This window comes from Cervus canadensis, chromosome 6, assembly GCF_019320065.1.
Source record: "Cervus canadensis isolate Bull #8, Minnesota chromosome 6, ASM1932006v1, whole genome shotgun sequence".
NCBI classification, from domain to species: Eukaryota; Metazoa; Chordata; class Mammalia; order Artiodactyla; family Cervidae; genus Cervus; species Cervus canadensis.
In genome coordinates, this window is record NC_057391.1 from 61022991 (window position 1) to 61044777 (window position 21787).

The window sequence follows — 21787 nt, forward strand, 5'->3', positions numbered from 1 at the left end:
TTTTGTTCATGGGCCATTTCCTGTCAGCTCACAAACCAGCTATGAACATTTTTAGAAAAATGAGTACTGTTAACTGTTAACTAGCTTTTTGCTCATAGGCAGATGAAGCAGCTCCTAACTATATGTGCCCGTGAGAACTGCTTGTGATGTAAAAGCACTATATTAAAAACATATGTTTAGGTCACACCCCCAGATAATACTCTTAGTGACTCAGGGGCTCCAACAGCTTGTTTTATAAAAGTTCTAGTGATGGATGTTAACTAAACTTACTGTGGTGATCATGTCACAATACATATAAATACGGAATCATTATGTTGTACACCTGATGTTTACATTTATGTGTCAATTATATCTCAATTTTAAATCTCTATAGGTAATTTTGATTCCAACTTTTTCTTGAGAACTTGCAGCTAAGGGAAAGGGTAGGAAGAGGAGAACATCATCTTATTTCTCTAATGATAGGCAGTTCTATATGCAGCAAGGTAGCTGTTGGCTACACATGAAGTCTGTGAGTAAGTGGTTTTCATTTCATTACAGCAATAACCAAAAAAAGTAAATCCATATGCGATACTATTTTGCTGATACAGGAACTTAGGACTTATGTATTTACTCTGTGTCTTACATCAGGAAGAAATTAAACTAGTGAATTTAGGAATCTAAATCACATGGGTAAAGAGTGGGCTTGGTGAAGAACATAAATAATTAAATAACGTTTATTTAAAATAAAATACACTTACAGGACGATGAGATGTAAAAACTTTAAAATGGGCATACCAAAATACAAAGCTGTCTTTCCTTTATGCTAAATTATATAAAGAGATAGTAGCATTTATGAGTCACTACACAAAGCAGTGATCCAGGATCTATTTACAACAAAATGATAAACTATACAGCAATAAAATCCAATGTTCAAAATCAATGTTATCAAGTAGAGTACAAGTCTAGTGGAAGAGAGGTAACATAAATTACCTATATAATTATGTAATATACATAGAGCATATGTATCTCAAAAATTATGGGGCTGAGGAAACGGGAAATGAAGGAGTGGAAAAGGGTACTCAGGTAAAATAATAAAACAGATTTTGTTTAAAAACAGAATTTTCTTAAGAGTTTTCAATTAAACATGTAGGTTGAGTTTTTGCATTTACTCTCAGTCTTTTCAAAATATCACAGCAAAATGTAAAGAAATTAAACATGAACCTAAAAGGACAAAACAGGAGAAAAACATCAGATAAGCAACATCAGAAAAATGCTGAGACAAAAGCCAGATGGGAGAGAAGCAAATACTTAGTAAAGTGGACAAACAGAAAATCAAGGTGTCTGCAGGAGACACCAATGGGAAACACATGGACTCACTATGCTAAACATCAAGCATGATCATGTAAAAAAGAGACAAGAAAAATGAATCCTGTCCCATACTGAATTACACCTACCCCTTAGATACACACCCTTTAGGATTCCTTAGAGGAAAATCTGAAAAGCCCTAGAGAAAAGATCCTTTAGATACTGACATTTGAAAAGGCTTGCTCAATGTCTAAATACCCCTTAGAGGGACAAACTAAACAAGCTAAACCCCATTCAACTACAGCTTCCTATCAGATATCTGTATGCATGGACAATCAGTGACTGACAGACAGAAAGGAATCTGTGGCAGGCAGAATTCTAGAGATAGCTCCTTAAAATTCTTGCTCCTGGTTATACAATCATACACTAATCTAGCAACTGCTGTGAAAAGACTTTGTAAATGGAATTAAGGTTACTGATCAACAGATTTTAGGGAGATTATCCTGAATTCTTTCAGTGGGTCCAAAGCAATCACAAGAAGCCTGCCTAACAGAAAAGAAAGGCAGAAGGAAGCAGAGGAGAGAGAAGACAGGAGAGGTCATACAGACTTGAGAAGTAAGAAGAGCTGGACTTGCTGTTGCTGACTTTGAAAAAGGAGGACGGTCACAAGTCAAGGAATTCAGGAGGCCTCTAGAAGCTAACAAGGAGATCAAACCAGTCAATCCTAAAGGAAATCAACCCTGAATATTCACTGGAAGGACTGATGCTGAAGGTGAAGCTCCACTACTTTAGCCATCTGATGCAAACAGCTGACTCATTAGAAAAGACCCTGATGCTGGGTAAGACTGAAGGTAGGAGGAGAAGGGGGCAACTGAGAGGATGAGATGGTTGGATGGCATCATCAACTCAATGGACATGAATCTGAGCAAACTCCAGGGGACACTGGAGGACAGGGAAGCCTGGTGTGCTGCAGTCCATGGGGTTGCAAAGAGTCAGACACAACTTAGCAACTGACAACAAGACAGAGTAACAAGAATGTGATTTACCCTCCTGCTTTATTTAAACAATAAAGGAAGAGGAAAGAAAGTTTTTCAGATATTAGACAACAAGGAGCACAGGAGAGGAGAGAAAAAACCAATGAGCTCTTTGAGTATATCAGCTTACTGTCTAAAAGTAGTTCAGGGTGGGGAGGGGGCAAAAAGAGTCAGGTCTTGCTGAGTTGAGACATCTGAGATGGAACCTAGGGAGGCCAAGATGACTAGAATTTGTGGGCCAGAGTACCAGAGAGAACAGAGTTCTGGAGATCTGCAGTTATTCTCTGGGATCTGGGTGAATACAGATCTGTACACCTGTGAGGGAAAGTCTTCCTAATATACTGGACATTGAGAAGAATCCCCAGAAGAAAATTAGCTCCAGACTAATGGACTTGCCCTGAATAACGTTTAAAAGCAAGTATCAAAAGAATCCAACTGATTCCAAGTAATGTGACTGAAAAATCTGGCAGAAAAAAAACAAAACCCCAACATTACTTAAAGGAATACACAAAGAAATCCAGCCAACAGTGTAAAATTAACAGACTCTTAACATTCAAAAAGAAATTACCAGACAAAAAAGAGGCAGGAAAATACAACCCATTATCAGGAGTAAGGGGGGGGGTGGGCAGTGTAACAGATGCAGAAATAACTACAATTATAGAATCAGTAATCAAAGATATGAAAACGGCTGTTATAAGTACACTCCACATGTTTAAGAAAGGAAAGGCATAAAAATAATGAAGAAAAAAATTAAAATTTATGTATTTTTAAAAGGCCAAAACCAAACTTCTAGTGATGAAAAATACATCTGAAATGAACAATGGATGGGATTAACAAAAGATCAAGGAATTTGAAGATAGCAGTGAACACTATCCAAGATGAAACAGAGAATAAAGACCAAAAAAGGGAAGAGAATATCAGCAACTTACGGAAGAATAACAATTGCTCTAGCATATATGAAACAAGTCCAGCAAATGACAGCAAGTGTGGGAAGGGACACCAAAAATTAGTTGAAGAACTAATGGTTGAAACTTACACAAATTTGATAACTATAAATCCATAAATCTAAGAATTACAATAAAAACAGAATAAACTTAAAACTATGCCAGGACACATCGGAATATGAAGTGAAGTCAGACAAGGAGAAATATTCATATATCACTTATATGTGGAATCTAAAAAAATGACAAAAATGAACTCTTAATAAGGCTCTTCTTACTCTTAATAAGGCTCTTCTTCACTTGTAAAGCCTGCATGTCAGAACTCACCTTATATAAAAGAACTTGGCATGCTTTTGCCAGAAGTGTTTCTTTCAAAAAGGAAAGGAAAATATAACAAAGAACCTCATTTAATCACTACACAGGAGCATTTTCTAATATAACAAAAGAAAGCCAAGATAATTTTTACCAAATAAAAAACTAAGAAAGTAGTCTGCCAAAAGTCACACAAGAAAAGAAACAGACAATCTGAGTAAGCCTATACCTATTAAAGAAATTGAATCAATAATAACCTTCCAAAGCAGAAAGCACTAGGGCCAGACAGGTTCACTTAAATTCCACCAAACATTTTTTCTAGTTATACTGAGGTGTGCCTGACATACCTCAGGTATGTCAGACAACACGGTGGAAGTTTAAGGTGTACGGCATAATGACTTGACTTACACATACTGTGAACTTACATATACTCGTCACCACAGTATTTTCCTTGTGTTAAGAACTCTTACGATCTACTCTCTTAACAACTTCCAAATAAACCATACAGTAGTGTTAACTCTAGTCAACATGCATATACCACATCCCCAAGTACTTATCTTACACCTTTTGACCACCTTAATCCAATTCCTCCCCTTAAGTTGTTTACATGTCTTGGCTATTATAAATAATGCTGCTATGAAGATGGGGGTGCAGTTACCTCTTTGACATGGTGTTTTAATTTCCTTTGGATATATTCCCCGAAGTGGAATTGTTGGGTCATATGGTAGTCTACTTTTAGTCTTTTGAGGAACCTCCACACTGTTTTCCATAGTGGCTACACCAATTTACAGTCCCACCAAGAGTGCACAAGGGTTCTCTTTTCTCTACATCCTTGCCAGCATTTTATCACTTGTCTTTTTGATGATAGGCATTCTACCAAGACTAACATCACTGACTTGATGGACATGAGTTTGAGCAAGCTCCAGGAGCTGGTGATGGACAGGGAAGCCTGGTGTGCTGTAGTCCATGGGGTCGCAGAGTCGGACATGACTGAGTGACTAAACTGAACCGAATTATAACAAATGTAAGCTATATCTCACTGTGGTTTTAATCTGTATTTCCCTAATGATCAGTGGTGATGTGCACATTTTCATGTCACTTACCTCGTTGCCTATTTGTAAAACTCCTTTGGAAAATGTCTATTCAGGTCTTTTGCCCATTTTTTAAATTGGGTTATTTGGGGAATTTTGATTGAGCTCTTTATATATTTTGGATATTAACTCCTTATAAGATACATGGATTGCAGATATTTTTCCCATTCCATAGATTATATTTCATTTTGCCGATCATTTCTTTTGCTGCATAGAAATTTTGTTGTTTGATGTAATCCCATCTGTTTATTTTTGCCTGTGCTTTAGATGCTATATCCAAAAAAATCATTGCCAAAACCCATGTCAAGGAGCTTTCCTCCTTGATCTTTGAGGAAGAAATTATAATAATGCTCTATAATCTCTTTCAGAAGACAGAAGCAGAGGAAATATTTCCTAATTCATTCTATGAGGCTAGCATTACTTTTAATACTAAAATCAAACAAAGACACTGCAAGAAAACTATAGAACAATATCTCTAAGTGAACATAAATGCAAAAATATTTAATAAACTATTAGCAAATCAAATTCAAAAATGTATTTATAAAAAATAATTACACACCATACCATGAAAAGAAATAACTGATAAGCTAGACTTTATAAAAATCAAAAATTTCTGCTCTGTGAAAGAAACTGCCAAAAAAAAGAAAAGATAAGCCACTGACCAGGATAAAATATTTGCAAGTCATATCTGACAAAGGATTGTTACCCAAAGCATACAAAGAACTATTAAAATATAACAGTAAAAAAAACAAAAAGCTTGACTAAAAAATAGGTCACAGACTTTTAAACAGACACTTCACCAAAACATATAAAAATATGTCCGACATTTTATGTTATCATCAAAATGCAAAATTGTAAGACTGCTAAGCCACTACACATCTATCAGAATGTCCACAATCGAGAACACTGACACCGCCAAATGCTGGTGAGGATTTAGAGCAATGAAAACTCTCACTCACTACTGAATGTGAACACAACATGACATGGCTACTTTGGAAGACAGTTTAGCAGTTTTCCACAAAACTAAGCATCTTCCTACCATATGATCCAACAATCATTCTCCTCAGAATCTACCCAAGGGAGTAAAAGACACATGTTCACAAAAAAACCTGCACATAAATGTTTATAGCACCTTTATTATAATCGCAAAACTTGGAAATAACTAAGATATCTGTCAGTAGGTGTGGAAAATAAACTGGCACATCCAGACAATGGGATGTTATTCAGCACTTTAAAAAAATGAGTTATCAAGCCATCAAAGGACATGAAGGAAACTTAAATCTGTATACTAAGCAAAAGATAACCAGAAAAGGCTACATATTGTATGATTCCAACTGTATGACATTCTGTAAAAAGCAGAATTACAGAGACAGTAAAGAAACGAACAGTTGCCATGGGTTGGTAGTGGAGGGATGAAAAGGCAGAGCACTGATTTCAGGACAGTAAAACTATTCTGTATGGTACTATAATAACGGTTATACATTTGTCCAAACTGTGGACTATACAATATCAAGAGTAAACCCTAATGTAAACCATGGAGTCTGGGTCATAATGATGTGCTAATGAAGGTTTATCACTATAACAAATGTCCCACGCTGGTGTGGAGTGTTGACAGTGGGGAGGTTGTATGTGCGGAAATGAGAGTAAATAGGAACGCTATACCTTCTGCTCCATCTTGCTGTGAACCTAAAACTATTCTAAAAAAGTTTATTAATTAAAAATAATTGATAAGTGATATAAACAGGCAATTCAAAAAAGAAACTGAAATGGCCAGCTAAGACATAAAAATATAGTTATCTTTATAAACTAAAATGCAATACTGTATTTTTTTCACTCAGAGAAACAAACACTAAAAACTGACAACATTCAACTGTTAGTGATGGCTTCAGGCAATGGGTTTTCACACACTGCGAGCTGGAATGTAAACTGGTATAACCACTTGGGAGAGCAATTTGACAGTACCCAAAATGAATTATGTATACACTTAAAACAATTCTACCTTCTACTTCTACACAAACACAAAAGAGAGATTCCACCACACACGTACAAAATAAAGTAAGATACTATACAACAACTACAGTAACATATTTTTTGAGTATATACACTCACAGATATGAATATGTGTATGTGCATGTATGTGTATTTATGTATTTTCAAAAGTACTGGAAAGATACACACTAACCTTATGACAGTAGCTGCTTTATAAAGGGAAATTAGACAAGAATACGAATCAAAACTTACCTATATTATTTGACTTTAAGAGTTTAGCAAAATGACAAAACATCAACTATTAATTCTAGATGACATTTAGGTAAATGCTACATAAGTCTTAGTATTTTTCTGTATTTTTATTTTTCTTCTTAGAAATTCCATTAAACATAAAAAAACCTTGTAATCTGAGTTATTAGACCAAAACAGTAATATCCTGTATTTCCCCCAAATCTATGGTATGACACAATTATGTATTAATGATGAGAATGATTCAGATTTTCTCTGATGGTTAAATACTTCCTGGCATATGATAGAACTGGGTCAACCAAACATAATCCACATCTCATTTCAGAAAACATAAACAGAACTGCTACAAGAGTGGTCAAACTGTAGACTGGTTAAGGATGCCAACACGCGTGGTCATTTCCTTAGGAACTGTGTCAGCCCTTCAGTGAAAGAAGTGACACAATCTGCCTGAATCAGTGCAAATACTGATTTGCACTGAAGGGAACACTACAGAAGCTACCTTCCTCTGAAAATAAAGCCTGTTCCCTTCTCCTTTCCATAAAAATAAGGTCATCAGAAGGAGATATTCAATAATAATAAGTATATGATATACTTCTAGAAAGGAAAGAGCTCTACTAGACTCCTGTTCTAGTTTAACTCAGTATTTCTTTATCTTAAATATAAAAACGTTAAAGAATAAAGTAATAATTTCACATACACACAAGCACAGATTGCTCACCCCAATCCCTACTCCTTGAGATAAACTCAATGTCAGTCATATACATATCACACAACTCATAATTTCATGAAGAATTGATACAGTACTTACTAAATGTCTTACAGATGTCAGAAACAGCTTTGAAGACTCTATCAGAGAAATTCACTTTCACCTTCACATACTTCATGTTGGGAAGTTGCAGGCGGAGCAGCTTGTGCTGGGGGGTGAACTGAAGCTTAGCATCTGCCTGAATGCCATACTTATCCAAGGTCCAATGCGTCTTGAGAAGCCAAGTTCTCTTCTTTTCCCACCACAGAGCATGGTCAGACCAATCTTTTTTTACATCTATTAAAAAAAACAAACAAAACACTTAAAAATCTGCAGGACTGCCTTGAGAGAAATTACAAGCAGAAAACTAAGTAACTAGGTATTTAATATGAACAATTAGTTAAATACTAAGTGCCCGTTATGTGATAAGTAATACTGAAGAAATACTAAAAGAAATAGCAAACAGCTGAGAAAACACTCTGCCCTTGAAAGCTAATATAGAAGACAGCAGAGGCATAATACTCACGGTAACTAATAACGGTTAAAGCAGACACACACACGACAGAGTAAGTATTCTCTGTAAGCATTCAGAGAACAACGAGGACGCTGGGGATTGGAGTCAAAAGGATGAATAAATAATGAGATGGAGTTGGTGGATTCTTAGCCCAGCTTTGAGAAATGGACAATATTCTGATGATAAAGCTGGTGAGAAAGCTGAGGTGTATGAGGCTGCAGAAGCATGTGGAGGCTGAGAGGTGGTGAAAAGTAAGATGGGACGAAAATGAACAAAACCACTATCCTAGGTAAAGAAGAGCCTGGAAAAGAAAACATCCACGAGTAACACTTAACTTGAGAGAAAACAAAAAAAAACTACATCCCAACCACACACCCAAATATATTCCAAGAAAAGTAACATTTCCCCCCCCCCAATATATTTTGGCACAAGAAAAAACATTAATACCTGTTAAACTATTTAACAGTCATATACAATTAAATTAAAAGAAACTAAATAAAGAAAGAGTTGGACTATAAAGAGAGCTAAGTGCTGAAGAATTGATGCTTTTGAACTGTGGTGTTGGAGAAGACTCTTGAGAGTCCCTTGGACAGCAAGGAGATCCAATAAGTCCATCCTAAAGGAGATCAGTCCTGAATATTCATTGGAAGGACTGATGTTGAAGCTGAAACTCCAATACTTTGGTCACCTGAGGCGAAGAGCTGACTCATCTGAAAAGACTGATGCTGGGAAAAACTGAAGGCAGGAGAAGGGGACCACAGAGGATGAGATGGTTGGATGGTGTCACTGACTCAATGGACATGAGTTTGAGTAAACTCCGGGACTTGGTGATGGACAGGGAGGCCTGGCGTGCTGCAATCCATGGGGTCGCAAACAGTTGGACATGACTGAGCGACTGAACTGAACTGAAATAAAGAAAAGTGTACCTTACACAAGATTTGGCTACCCCCGGATTACAGCAGATCACAGCAACAAATTTACAAATAAAATCCAATTTCAGCTGATTATTAAAGTAGCAATACAAGTAAAGAATGTGGGGATCAATTATATGATGAACTAAGAACCAAAAAGAGGGAACAGGATATTAAACCAACAACAACATAGAAAAACGAAGCTTTCCAGAGGAAAAAAATAAAAATGAAAACTATCATCATGCTTCTGATATAAAGCTCATTTTAATACAGTTTTAAAAAGAACTGGTCTATTTTAAGAAGATAAGTTTAAAAGTATATACTAAACCTGAAGCTTTTTTTAGCACAACTTGCCCCCCTGAAGCCTCAGATAGTAAAACATCAAATTACCACACTATGGGCCAGAAACACCTTCTATAACCGTGAAAGGTAACTGATATAATTCTCCTCATTACGGAAGAAACAGGTCACAAGAGGGAAAAAGACCTTCAATTCCCCCAGACAGTAAAAAAAAAATATTTTAAAGAGTAAGTACTTTAATGGGAAAACTGTTACTTGTGATTTTACTGCATTTTGAAATTTCAGTATTTGTTTTGGGAAAGCCCTGTCAATTTGAAGTTTGGTTACAGAAATACATATTTTACAACTACTTACTTGTGACACAGTGTATTCAATATATAGTACCCGGCCTCTTAAATTACTTTCCAGCACTGAATTTATCAACTTTTAGAAAACAGTAAATCCAATCTGGCTCACAAGCAGATAACCAAGGCTGGGACCTTTTTGTATACTATGAGGTAAATGTCTCACATGTTGCAGATGGTTTACTGTTTTCTTTAGGAACAAACAGCAGAAGGCAGAAAAAGATCATTTGTAAAGAATGACAGTAACCACTGCAGAGTAAGGCTGAGCTGAATTGAAGGAATGGTAGATTGGTATCTAATACTTTCTTCTTCAACCCATTCACTTCTGCTACCAATGTCAATCATTAAGGCAGTCACAACATATATTTCCAGTGCAGGGAGAGAGAGGAAAAAGCTGTATGCTGCTAATAATAATAGTTTTGTTAATACTGACTTAAGTCATTTGGATTTCCTTTGTCTTAACTCAAAAGACAACCCTGAAATAAGAACTCTGGGGCAAGTAGCTTATTGAGGTGGGATGGGGGGAGGCGGAGATCCCAGGAAGCATACCTGAGGGGATTAGGAAAAATGAGACAAGGGAGAAAAGTCTATTAAGAACTCATTAACTTCTGTGGATAACTGGAGTTCAGTCCTCCAAGAGCCCCTCTGAGGAATCACATAAAACATGACTTAGAATCCTCCTCCTAAGGAAAGAGAAAGCTGGGGGATCTATCCAGTTGGCTGAGGGTTGCTCTTAGGGCCATTAAATTCCCAGCATTTCCCCAGCTGCCATGCATGGGGCTGACCACCCTGCACTCAAGCACTTAACTCACCAAACCCTAAATATTTACTACATGGATTTTTACAGAAAGACTTTATAGGCCCAGATTCAGTAAAATCTCAACCTTGCATCAATTAGGCTTCAAACGCTGACCTCAGAAACAAGTACTTCCTATGATCTTCCTCTTTAGAATCTAACCCTCCCCATCGATTCCACCTTGGTTTTTTACACCAAAGGAACAGCCCCCCTGCATCTATTAAGAATAAACATAGGGGAGAAGGACATGTAATCTAAAGATTATGTACTAGAAACACCATGAACAGTCTGTTTACCCACAGAAAGAGAAAGATTCTCTTGCTGACTGGAAACACTGCTAAGATCAGTCTTTTTTACCCACAGAAAACAGTGGGTAAGTATCAATATAGGAAAAAAAAATTACCCCAAATAAAAACAGAAACAGAACACCAGGAAAGATCTGAAGTGTCAATACTGCACACACCAGCAAACAAAAAGAGAAAAGCGGGCATTCTGACAGTAAAAAAAGGAGTCAGTGTTAGAAGATGTAATAGTTGAAGGGACTATAGTCCAGTGGTTAAGAATCTGGTACCAGTGCAAGGAACGCAGGCTGCAACTAGAGAGAAATCTGTGTGATGCAATGAAGACCCTGCATGCCGCAGCCCAGACCCAAAGCAGCCACTGATAAATAAGATGGAATGATTAGCCTGTGATGTTTGTTCCAATAGTATAATTTTGGTAGCATTCTTAAAGACTCAAAATGCCAGCAACCTAATCAGCACTAATCACAAGATAATCACTACTACAGAAGAAACAAACAGCATCCGTAAAATATTCATTAATTACACAAATATCTACTGAACATTTACCAGAAAGCACTACTCTAGTGCTCGAAATACAGTGATGAGAAGAACAAAGTTCCCACATCTTTGAAGAAAGCCAGTATGACTCGAAATGAAGAGGTGAAACACCAGAGAGCTTGGCAGAAGCCCTGTATACCATAAGGCTGTTCAGCTTTTACTCTTTCTGAGTATGATAGAAGCCACTAGAGCAGAGTTTTTCAGCCTGTTTGGCATTAGAATGATCTGAGCAACTTTTCAAATAGAGCAATGCCTGGACTCAGCCCAGACCACTTTGGGTGTGGGTCTAAAACTTGATTTTAAGCAGGGGAGTGATTTTTTATTTCAAAGTCATCAAATAATTTTGAAGAATGCAGGGGCAGGGGTGTGCATGAGTGAAATTCAGAGGCCATGCAAGAAGTCAGCATGGGAGTGGACAGGATGAAAGTCTGAATTACAATGGCTGGGCAATGAGGAAGTAGAAATAAGGAATACAGACAACTTTTCCTGATCATTTTGTTATACTAGGGAGTAGAATCATGGATGGTAGGTGAACAGAAAGGGGATGGCAAGTCCAAGAAGTACTTTCAGTCTTTTTTTGAGAACAAAAGGTATTTCAACATTACTTAAATAGTGATAATCCTGTAAAACTTAAACACATTTCCAATTATTCTTTAATTTGCCCCTCGAGAGAGAGTCTTTGTGTCATAGTGTCATTTCAAAACTTGTTAGAGGCTTGACTGAGCTCTCTTAAATATGCAAGGCAACATTTTCCTACTTACTAGAAAATCTTTCTTTAGTTTTGGCTCTGTTACACTGTGTATCTTATTTTGAAGCTAATATCTACACATCATGTCCCACAACTGGCTCCACTACAGATATCACAAGAATATATTTAATCTATTCAGAAGTAGCAAAAACAGCTTTACACTCTGATGAAAATCCTGAGAAAGATGATGATAAACCAATTGAGAATCATTCACCAAGGCAAAAGTAGAGCTAACTGCACCTCAAAAATACTTAACTATACAAATTGTGTGTGTGTGTAAAGCTGTGTATCTTAATGTAATAGCTCATTCATTTCAACCCAGGCAGACTGAAACATTACAAATTCAAGGCCAACAGGATCTAAGATAGTGCTGGGAAATCCTACCATGTTTCTTCTGTATCTCAAACCTGCCAACCCTGCTCAAATGCCTGTGTACCCTCCTTCTCAGTAGACAACCATGGATTCTACTTCAGCAAATAGAGAAGCCATCAGATTGAAACTATTTCACCTAAGAGCCAACCAAATGTACAAAGCTCCTTGCATCTGTACCGGTATGGGTCTACTGCCTTTGAGTTATGATGAAAATGTCTCTCCTCCTAATCATCTGAAACCAATCCAGCTACCTATGCTCTGTTGCCATGCCCACCTTCTAGAAACCATGCACTTCTCACTCTGGCTCCTAGGTATCTCATCCATTCTTGTGAGTTTACATGGCCTCTATGCACTTACCTTCCTAGTTTTTATCTCCAGCCTACCCTTCTGCTATTGGAGAAGGAAATGGCAACCCACTCCAGTACTCTTGCCTGGAAAATTCCATGGACTGAGAAGCCTGGTAGGCTACAGTCCATGGGGTCGCAAAGAGTTGGACACGACTGAGCGACTTCACTAACTAACAAACTACCCTTCTACTTAGAGCATCAGTTTATACATCCTACTGACTACCCCACATCTCCATCAGGATGTCTCAGAAGAATGTCAAACTTAATATATGCAAAATGTGTTGGCTACTCAGTCATGTCCAGCTCTTTGCGACTCCATGGACTGTAGCCCACCAGGCTCCTTTGTCCATGGAATTCTCCAGGCAAGGATATTGGAGTGGGTTGCCACGTCCCGACCCAGGGATCGAACCTAGGTCTCCCGCAATGTAGGCAGATTCTTTATCATCTAAACTACTCAGGAAGGTCAAATATATGCAAAACTTAATCCAATTTTCTCCTAGTTCTACTGTCATTAAGTAGCCCTAAGAATCAACCTAAGCTGCTCATGCTAGAAAGCTAAAAGTAGTGAATTCTCTTTCCCTAGTCTGCACATTCATCAAGCCCCTCAGTTCCACTTCCTAAAATCTCCACTTTGGTCTCCACTGGCACCATCCTATTTCAGGTCATCATTATTATCTCTTATACCAACTACTGCCAAGAGCCTCCTGTCTAGTCTCCTTGATTTCATCCAGCACTTTCTACACGACAGCCAAAGTGATCTATTTAACACTTTCACGTCAATACCCCTGCTGAAAATCTTTTAACAGCTTGCAACTGCACTGAGAATGAAATCCAAATGACTTTTAGTCTACAAACTTCCACACAGTACAGCCCATAAAACTGCCCACATATTTATCTTGTGCTACTCTTCCTCTGCCTAGGCCACACCTGCTGCTGCTAAGTCACACCTACCTTCTTTTTATTCCAAGAACTGTCTAGTAAATAAGCTTTTTTTGCCTTGGTGGCTTTGCAAGTGTCGCTACACTCTCTGAATGTCTAGTTTTCTCTTGTCTTCTAAATTTGAAATTCCATAGTCTCAGAGAAGTTTTTCTTAACCACTCTAAGACTTCCAGTGTCCTATGTCCCTCCTTTACTCTCTAATTCAGTACACTGTAATATCACTTATCAAAATGTGCATTCATTTCGTTTGTTGTTCCTGGGATGGGGAGGTATCTTAATTTCCTACTAAACACTGAGAAGACAAGGACAATGCCTATTTTGATCACCATTATATTTCTAGCACATTGCACAGGTGACTGGCACACATTTGATAAATGAACCCTCATATTGAAAATTTTAAAGATCCTTCATTACATCAAGAAAACATTAATCGTGCTCGCTTCAGCAGCACACATACTAAAATTGGAACGATACAGAGAAGATTAGCATGGCCCCTGCACAAGGATGACATGCAAATTCGTGAAGAGTTCCATATTTTTGGATTACGCAGTTTAAAGTTATTTCAAAAATTAAAGGAGAATGGCGACTTGTATCTGTCTGTCTAGGTTAAGGAATACCTAGACATGAACCCTGTACATGCACCCTGAACATCAAATATAGGGTAATGCTCTGGAAAAAAAAAAAAAAAGAAAACATTAATCCCAGAATAAACCTACCTAAGAAGACACAAGACCTGTACTCTGAAAACTATAAGATGCTGATGAAAGAAACTGAAGAAGACACAAACAGATGGAAAGATACACCATGTTCGTGGACTGGAAGAATCAATAGTCAAAATGACTATACTACCAAGGCAATCTACAGAGTCAATGCAATCCCTATCAAAGTACCAATGGCATTTTTCACAGAACTAGAAAAAAAAAATCTCAAAATTTGTATGGAGACACAAAAGACCCCAAATAGCCAAAGCAATCTTGAAAAAGAAAAACAGAGCTGGAGGAATCTGGCTCCCTGACTTCAGACTATACCATAAAGCTACAGTCATCAAAACAGTATGGTACTGGCCAACAACAGAAATACAGATCAATGGAACAGTACAGAGGACCCAGAAATAAGCCCATTCACCTATGGTCAATTAATCTATGACAAAGGCAAAACTACACAATGTTGGAAAGACAGGCTCTTCATCAAATGGTGCTGGGAAAACTGGACAGCCACATGCAAAAAAAAAAATGACATTAGACCATTCCTCAACTCCAGACACAAAAATAAGCTCAAAATGGATTAAAGACCTAAATGTGAGACTGGATACTGTAAAACTCTCAGAGAAAAACAGAGGCAGAAAACTCTCTAACATAAATCACAGCAACATCTTTTTCGATTCATCTCCCAAAATAATGAAAATAAAAGCAAAAATAAACAAATGAGACCTAAACTCAAAAGCTTTTGTACAGCAAAGGAAACAATAAACAAAATGAAAAGACAACCTACATATTGGGAGAAAATATTTGCAGACGATGTGACCAATAGGGGATTAGTCTCCAAAATTGAGAAACAGCTCATGACACTTAATAGCATCAAAACAAACAACCCACTCAAAAAATGGGCAGAAGACCTGAATGACATTCCTCCAAAGAGGACACACAGATGGCCAATAGGCACATGAAAAGATGTTCAACATCACTCGTTATTAGAGAAATGCAAATCAAAACTACATTGAGATATCACCTCACACAGGTCAGAAGAGCTATCATCAAAAAACCCACAAACAACAAATGCTCGAGAGGATCTGTAGAGAAGGGAATCCTTCTACACTGTTGGTGGGAATATAAATTGGTACAATCACTATGGAGAACAGTATGGAAGTTCCTTAAAAAAAAAAAAAAAAAAAAACGAAAAATAGAGCTACACATGACCCTGCAATCCCACTCCTGGGCATATATCCAGAGAAAAACCCCAATGTTCACTGCAGCACTGTTTACAATAGCCAAGACACGGAAGCAACCTAAATGTCCATCGACAGAGGAATGGATAAAGAAGATGTGGTACATACATACAATGGAATATTACTCAGCCATTAAAAAGAATGAAATAATGCCATTTGCCACAACATGGAGAGACCTAGAAAGTGAAGTCAGTCAGAAAGAGAAGGGGAAATATCATATGACATCCTTTACATGTGGAAACTAAAAAGAAATGATCAAATGAACTTACTTACAAAACAGAAAGAGACTCACAGACTTAGAAAATGAACTTATGGTTGCAGGGGGAAGGTATAATTAGGGACTTGTGGGGGATCGTCACGTACACACCGCTATATTTAAAAGGTATAATCAACAAGAACCTATTGTACAGCACATGCTCAATGTTATGTGCCAGCCTAGATGCGAGGCAGGTTTGGGAGAGAATGGATACATGTATATCTATGCCTGAGTCCCTTTGCTGTTCACTGAAACTACCACAACATTGTTCACTGACTGACTATACTCTAATACAAAATAAAAAGTTTAAAGTTTGGGAAACAAAAAAAGAAAATAACAAGGAAGTTCCTCTTAAACCAACATGAAAAATAATATGTAAGATTTATTTAGTTTTATGTTTAAAAATTCATTTTTTCTTCTTCAAATTCAGAATTAAAACATATCTACACTAAGTGTGGCACAGATTCCCCTAGACATGGGGAATCAAACCCTATCGACGTCCTCTTCTTTCTTACATCATCTTTTGCTCAAGACAATCCTTACAGTATGAAATGATTATGTTCAAAAAATTCTTTTGAGTCTTAGAATTTAGATTTGCCACAAAGAAACATTATAAATAGATTCCAAATCAGACTATTACCCAAATCTAAAATAGTCCAAAGTATACTACGAGAAATATTCCACTAAACTGATATCATAAGGTTTTTTGCAGAATATATGGTTGATGTCCAACTAGAGATGTAAAGAAAACTCCTAAGGGGCACCTGCAGTGTGGGCTGGAGGGAAGAGAAGCTTAAAAACAATGGAGGTGTTAAGTGGTGAGGGAGAGAAGCTTTTCCTCCTAAAAGTAGGACACTTGGCTACTCCCTCCTCATCCTTAATATACTGTAGGAATTAACTGGCCTCCTTCCTCTTTCCCAGCTACGGTTTGTTGCCTTAGGCCAAGGTTTCTTTCCTCTTCTAAAAAAAAGTTCCTCACAACAGAAGAGCTTTACCTTCCGCTTTCCTTACCAATTCCTGAAACATAAAACTATTCTCAAGTTCTTGTCTTTTTAATCACTCAGATTTCCAAAACAGGAAATAGGCAAACTAGACAAACTGTTGCTCTTTGGAAACACAACCAATAAATGAATCGATAAACATTTTCTAAGGACCTACTATATGCCAGACACTAAGCTAGGCCATGGGAATATACACTTAAGTTACACTTATCTCAGAATTCCCATCCTAGAGGTTCTTGCTGTTCAAGTGAGGGACACAGACAAATACAATAAGCTAAAAAGATAAAAGAGAAAAATGCAACAGGAGCAAACAACTTTAAATGTGGAAGACTGATTAGGCTCTGAAGAAAAGGGGATGTTTTACCTGGGTCTTAATGTGGGAGTTCTAACATGTACCAAGAGTAACTGTTCTATAGACAATAGTGGCTCTAAATCAGATGGTTTTATGAAGGTAATTATGATGGGATTACAGAGAGTGAATCAGAAAAAGAAAGAACCTGGCACAAGAAATTTACTGCAATATTCTGGGAGTAGGACCTTATCTAAGGCAGAAGCCAAAAAGGAGCCAAATGTGAGAGATATGTCTAAATTACATTCACAGGTCTCACTGATATTGATTATGGATGAGAGAGGACAGCTGGAAGGTGAAGAGGAACGCTAGAAAGTTCCTGGCTTGAAAATCAAATGGATGATACCAACAGCACCAAGATTTGTTTCTGAACATTTACTTAGCATGTACCAGTAGCACTTAACATACTCTCATTTAATCCTCACAAAAATGCTAAGTGGTAAATGCTATCACAATTCCTGTTTCAAGAGATGAGACAATCAAAGGACAGAGGAATCGTAAATTTGATCCCTTCTCCAGAGGATCTTCCTGACCCAAGGATTGAACCCAGGTCTCCCGCATTGCGGGCAGATTCTTTCCTGAATGAGCCACCAGGAAAGCACGATAACTGAGAGGGAGTATCGGGAGGTTAGGGACTGAGCTTCCCTGGTGGCTCAGAGGATAAGCGTCCGCCTGCAATGCGGGAGACCTGGGTTCAATCCCTGGGTTGGGAAGATCCCCTGGAGCAGGAAATGGCAACCCACTCCAGTATTCTTGCCTGGAGAATCCCAGGGACAGAGGAGCCTGGTGGGCTACAGTCCATGGGGTTGCAAAGAGTTGGACACAACTGAGCAACTTCACACACACTCACACTTATAGGGAGGTAAACGGATTATTAGATGAAGTGGAAATACCCCAGGTCTTGCCAGAGGGACTGGAGAGTGCTGAGAAGTGAAATATGGAGGCTGTATTTCGTTCCTGCCCTTCCTTAACATGGTACCTGCCATTCCTAACTCAGAGCTAAGTGGCCTGCACTGGTAGCAGGACTATTGTGGGGTAGACTTCAAGCCATCTTGAAGGCAAAGAGCTGAGTAAAACTCTGGTGGGAGTTTCAACAAACTTTCCGTAAGTCTGACATCATGGATCTTTCCACAACTTGCTTATTAGTTTGTGTCTTTCCCTGCCAGGATCACAGGGGGGCTTACAAAGACCCACATAAACTGGGAACTGAAAAGGTCCTTAGGAATCAACCCAATCTAAATTCTTCCTATAGATAAGGAAACCAGGTTCAGTGGGGTTAGGTTCTTGCTTGAGGCTCTACAGATCCTCAGGGGCAAAGAGATCAGATTCCAGTTCTAATAGGCACCTAAGTGAAATCTCAACTGAGGAGTCGGCATGAAGAAATGGGTTCACAGACTAAATTTATGTTCACTCAGCTCTGCCCAAGGGAAACAAACTCCAGGCAGAGAAACCTTGTCATCAGAGACGGCTCTTTCATTAGAGTCTCAAAGAACTATGGGGAAATAGTCACTCAAACTACTCCATTTCTCTGTTCCAATACTATCCATAAACTGGAAATGTCAATTTGTATATAACGGACTCCAGTCCTCACAGGCACCAAGGAGCTAATCAATTCAAGATATATCCTAAGATGTGTGTGTGTGTGTGTATATGTATATATATATATATGGCATTTCACCAGATAATAAGAACTGGACCACGGAAATTGTGATTCAAGTAAGACTGGTTTCAGGAGGTCGTACCTAGAACCAGCCAACACTGCAAAGTCACTCATCAGTTCACTTTCAAACACCAAATGTGAAGGAATATCTATATTAAGCACATGTTCAACTGATTTAATGATGACAGCTATAGACAATAAAATTCAAAAAGGTTATGGCTGGCAGCTATTTAATTATTTGAAGAATACATATACTACTAAACAAAATTAAACTGAGTTTAAAACAAGTGAAGAACACAGATTATCAACAGCAAAGAGGCAATCCAGAAAAATAATGTAACTAACCACTTCTTATTTTATATTAGAGATTAAATAAAATTATTATGGCAGAAAGTGAAGAAGAACTAAAGAGCCTCTTGATGAAAGTGAAAGAAGAGAGTGAGAAAGTTGGCTTAAAGCTCAACATTCAGAAAACTAAGATCATGGCATCCAGTCCCATCACTTCATGACAAACAGATGGGGAAACAGTGGAAACAGTGGCTGACTTTATTTTTCTGGGCTCCAAATCACTGCGGATGGTGATTGCAGCCATGAAATTAAAAGACGCTTGCTCGTTGGAGGGCAAGTTATGACTAACCCAGACAGCATACTAAAAAGCAGATACATTACTTTGCCAGCAAACGTCCGTCTAGTCAAGGCTATGGTTTTTCCAGTGGTCATGTATGGATCTGAGAGTTGGACTATAAAGAAAGCTAAGCACTGAAGAATTGATGCTTTTGAACTGTGGTGTCGGAGAAGACTCTTGAGAGTCCCTTGGACTGCAAGGAGATCCAACCAGTCCATCCTAAAGGAGATCAGTCCTGGGTGTTCATTGAAGGGACTGATGTTGAAGCTGAAACTCCAATACTTTGGCCACCTGATGCAGAGAGCTGACTCATTTGAAAAGACCCTGATGCTGGGGAAGATTGAGGGCAGGAGGAGAAAGGGATGACAGAGGATGAGATGGTTGGATGGCATAATCGACACAATGGATGGGTTTGGGTAGACTCCGGGAGTTGCTGATGGACAGGGACACCTGGCGTGCTGTGGTTCATGGGGTCGCAAAGAGTTGGACACGACTGAGCAATTAAACTGAACTGAACTGATATTATAAAATGAATATTCTGTATCACATAAGAATAACTGAAACAACTTCTAAATCCTTCTTCTCTTCCTTAAGACTGTTCTAGAGAGACCAAAAGTAAGTTCCTCAATTATTTTAAATCTTATTCTAGAAGAGCAACCCTCCTTCCAGAATTATCCTTTCCTCTAGAAGAATAATCCAAGAGATTCTCAGCAGTGCATTCTATACTACACCACTAGAACACTATCTATGACTTAATTCAAGCAACTATAATAGGATTATTAGTACACTAGAAATAAGTATATTCCTGATTTTCCACAGCTATGAAAAGCAGAAAAAAACTGCTTTTTAAAAATGTCCCAGAGCTAACTCAGCTGACATACACTTTTAGTAATCAATAAAATGAAAACAGCAAACACTGGCAATGATGCATGTAAATATTCCAAAACTTAGTAACTGGTGCCCACTCACCCCATCCATTCAACAAATTAAGCGAAGACTACCAAGATCACGGAAGAGGAAATGGCAACCTGCTCCAGTGTTCTTACCTGGGAAATTCCACAGACAGAGGAGCCTGGCTGGCTACAGTCCATGGGTTCGCAAAGAGTTGGACACAACTAAGCAACTAACACTTTCCCTTCATACCAAGATCATGTGTGTTTGCTAAGCCACTCAGTCATGTTGAACTCTTTGCAACCCCGTGGACTGTAGCCCGACAGGCTCCTCTGTCCATGGGCTTCTCCAGACAATACTGGAGTGGTTGCCATTTCCTTCTCCAGGGGATCGTCCTGACCCAGGGATCAAACCCGTGTCTCTTATGTCTCCTACACTGGCAAGTGGGTTCTTTCCTACTAGTGCCACCTGGGAAGCCCCTCCAAGATGATACAAATAGTAATCATACTAACCTAACCTTTAAAATCTTTAAGTTCAGTTCAGTTGCTTAGTCATGTCCGACTCTGACCCCATGGACTGTAGCACGCCAGGCTTCCCTGTCCATCACCAACTCCTGGAGTTGACTCAAACTCATGTCTGTTGAGTCGGTGGTACCATCCAACCATCTCATCCTCTGTCGTCCCCTTATCCTCCTGCCTTCAATATCTCCCAGCATCAGGGTCTTTTCTAAGGAGCCAGTTCTTTGCATCAGGTGGCCAAAATATTGGAGTTTCAGCTTCAGCATCAGTCTTTCCAATGAATATTCAGGACTGACTTCCTTTAGAATGGACTGGTGTGATCTCCTTGCAGTTCGAGGGACTCTCAAGAATCTTCTCCAACACCACAGTTCAAAAGCATCAATTTTTTGGTGCTCAGCTTTCTTTATAGTTCAACTCTCACATCCATACATGACTACTGGAAAAACCATAGCATTGACTATACAGACCTCTGTTGGCAAAGTAATGTCTCTGCTTTTTAATATGCTGTCTAGGTTGGTCATAACTTCTCTTCCAAGAAGCTGCAGTGATTTTAATTTCATGGCTGCAATCACCATCTGCAGTGATTTTGGAGCCTCCCCTCACACAAAAAAAGTTGAATATATTTCTCTAAGGCTGAACTTACAATTTCTCCCTGTTTTTCTTTCTATCCAAATACTATGGAATTTACCTCTCAAATGGCTGTTAAAGGTGTCCCTTTCTTTTCTTTTATTACATTGCTTTAGTTCAAGTCCTCAACATCTCTTGTCTGAACTATCTTTTTTTACAA

The 21787-nt window shown here is 38.3% G+C and overlaps 1 protein-coding gene and 1 non-coding gene across 9 annotated transcripts in view; one reads left to right on the forward strand and one right to left on the reverse strand.

The window, feature by feature from the left end:
* The window catches only part of FERMT2 (FERM domain containing kindlin 2), a 72102-nt gene that overhangs the window by 35313 nt on the left and 15002 nt on the right, over positions 1-21787 (reverse strand). For all 8 annotated transcript variants that reach the window (XM_043472111.1, XM_043472108.1, XM_043472116.1 and 5 more), the window contains exon 3: positions 7709-7942. In XM_043472111.1, the coding sequence (XP_043328046.1) occupies positions 7709-7942 (234 nt within the window). The remainder of the gene's footprint in view (positions 1-7708; positions 7943-21787) is intronic.
* Positions 14188-14294, forward strand: LOC122444361. The gene has a single exon (XR_006270205.1). It is a non-coding gene; the product is annotated as a U6 spliceosomal RNA (small nuclear RNA).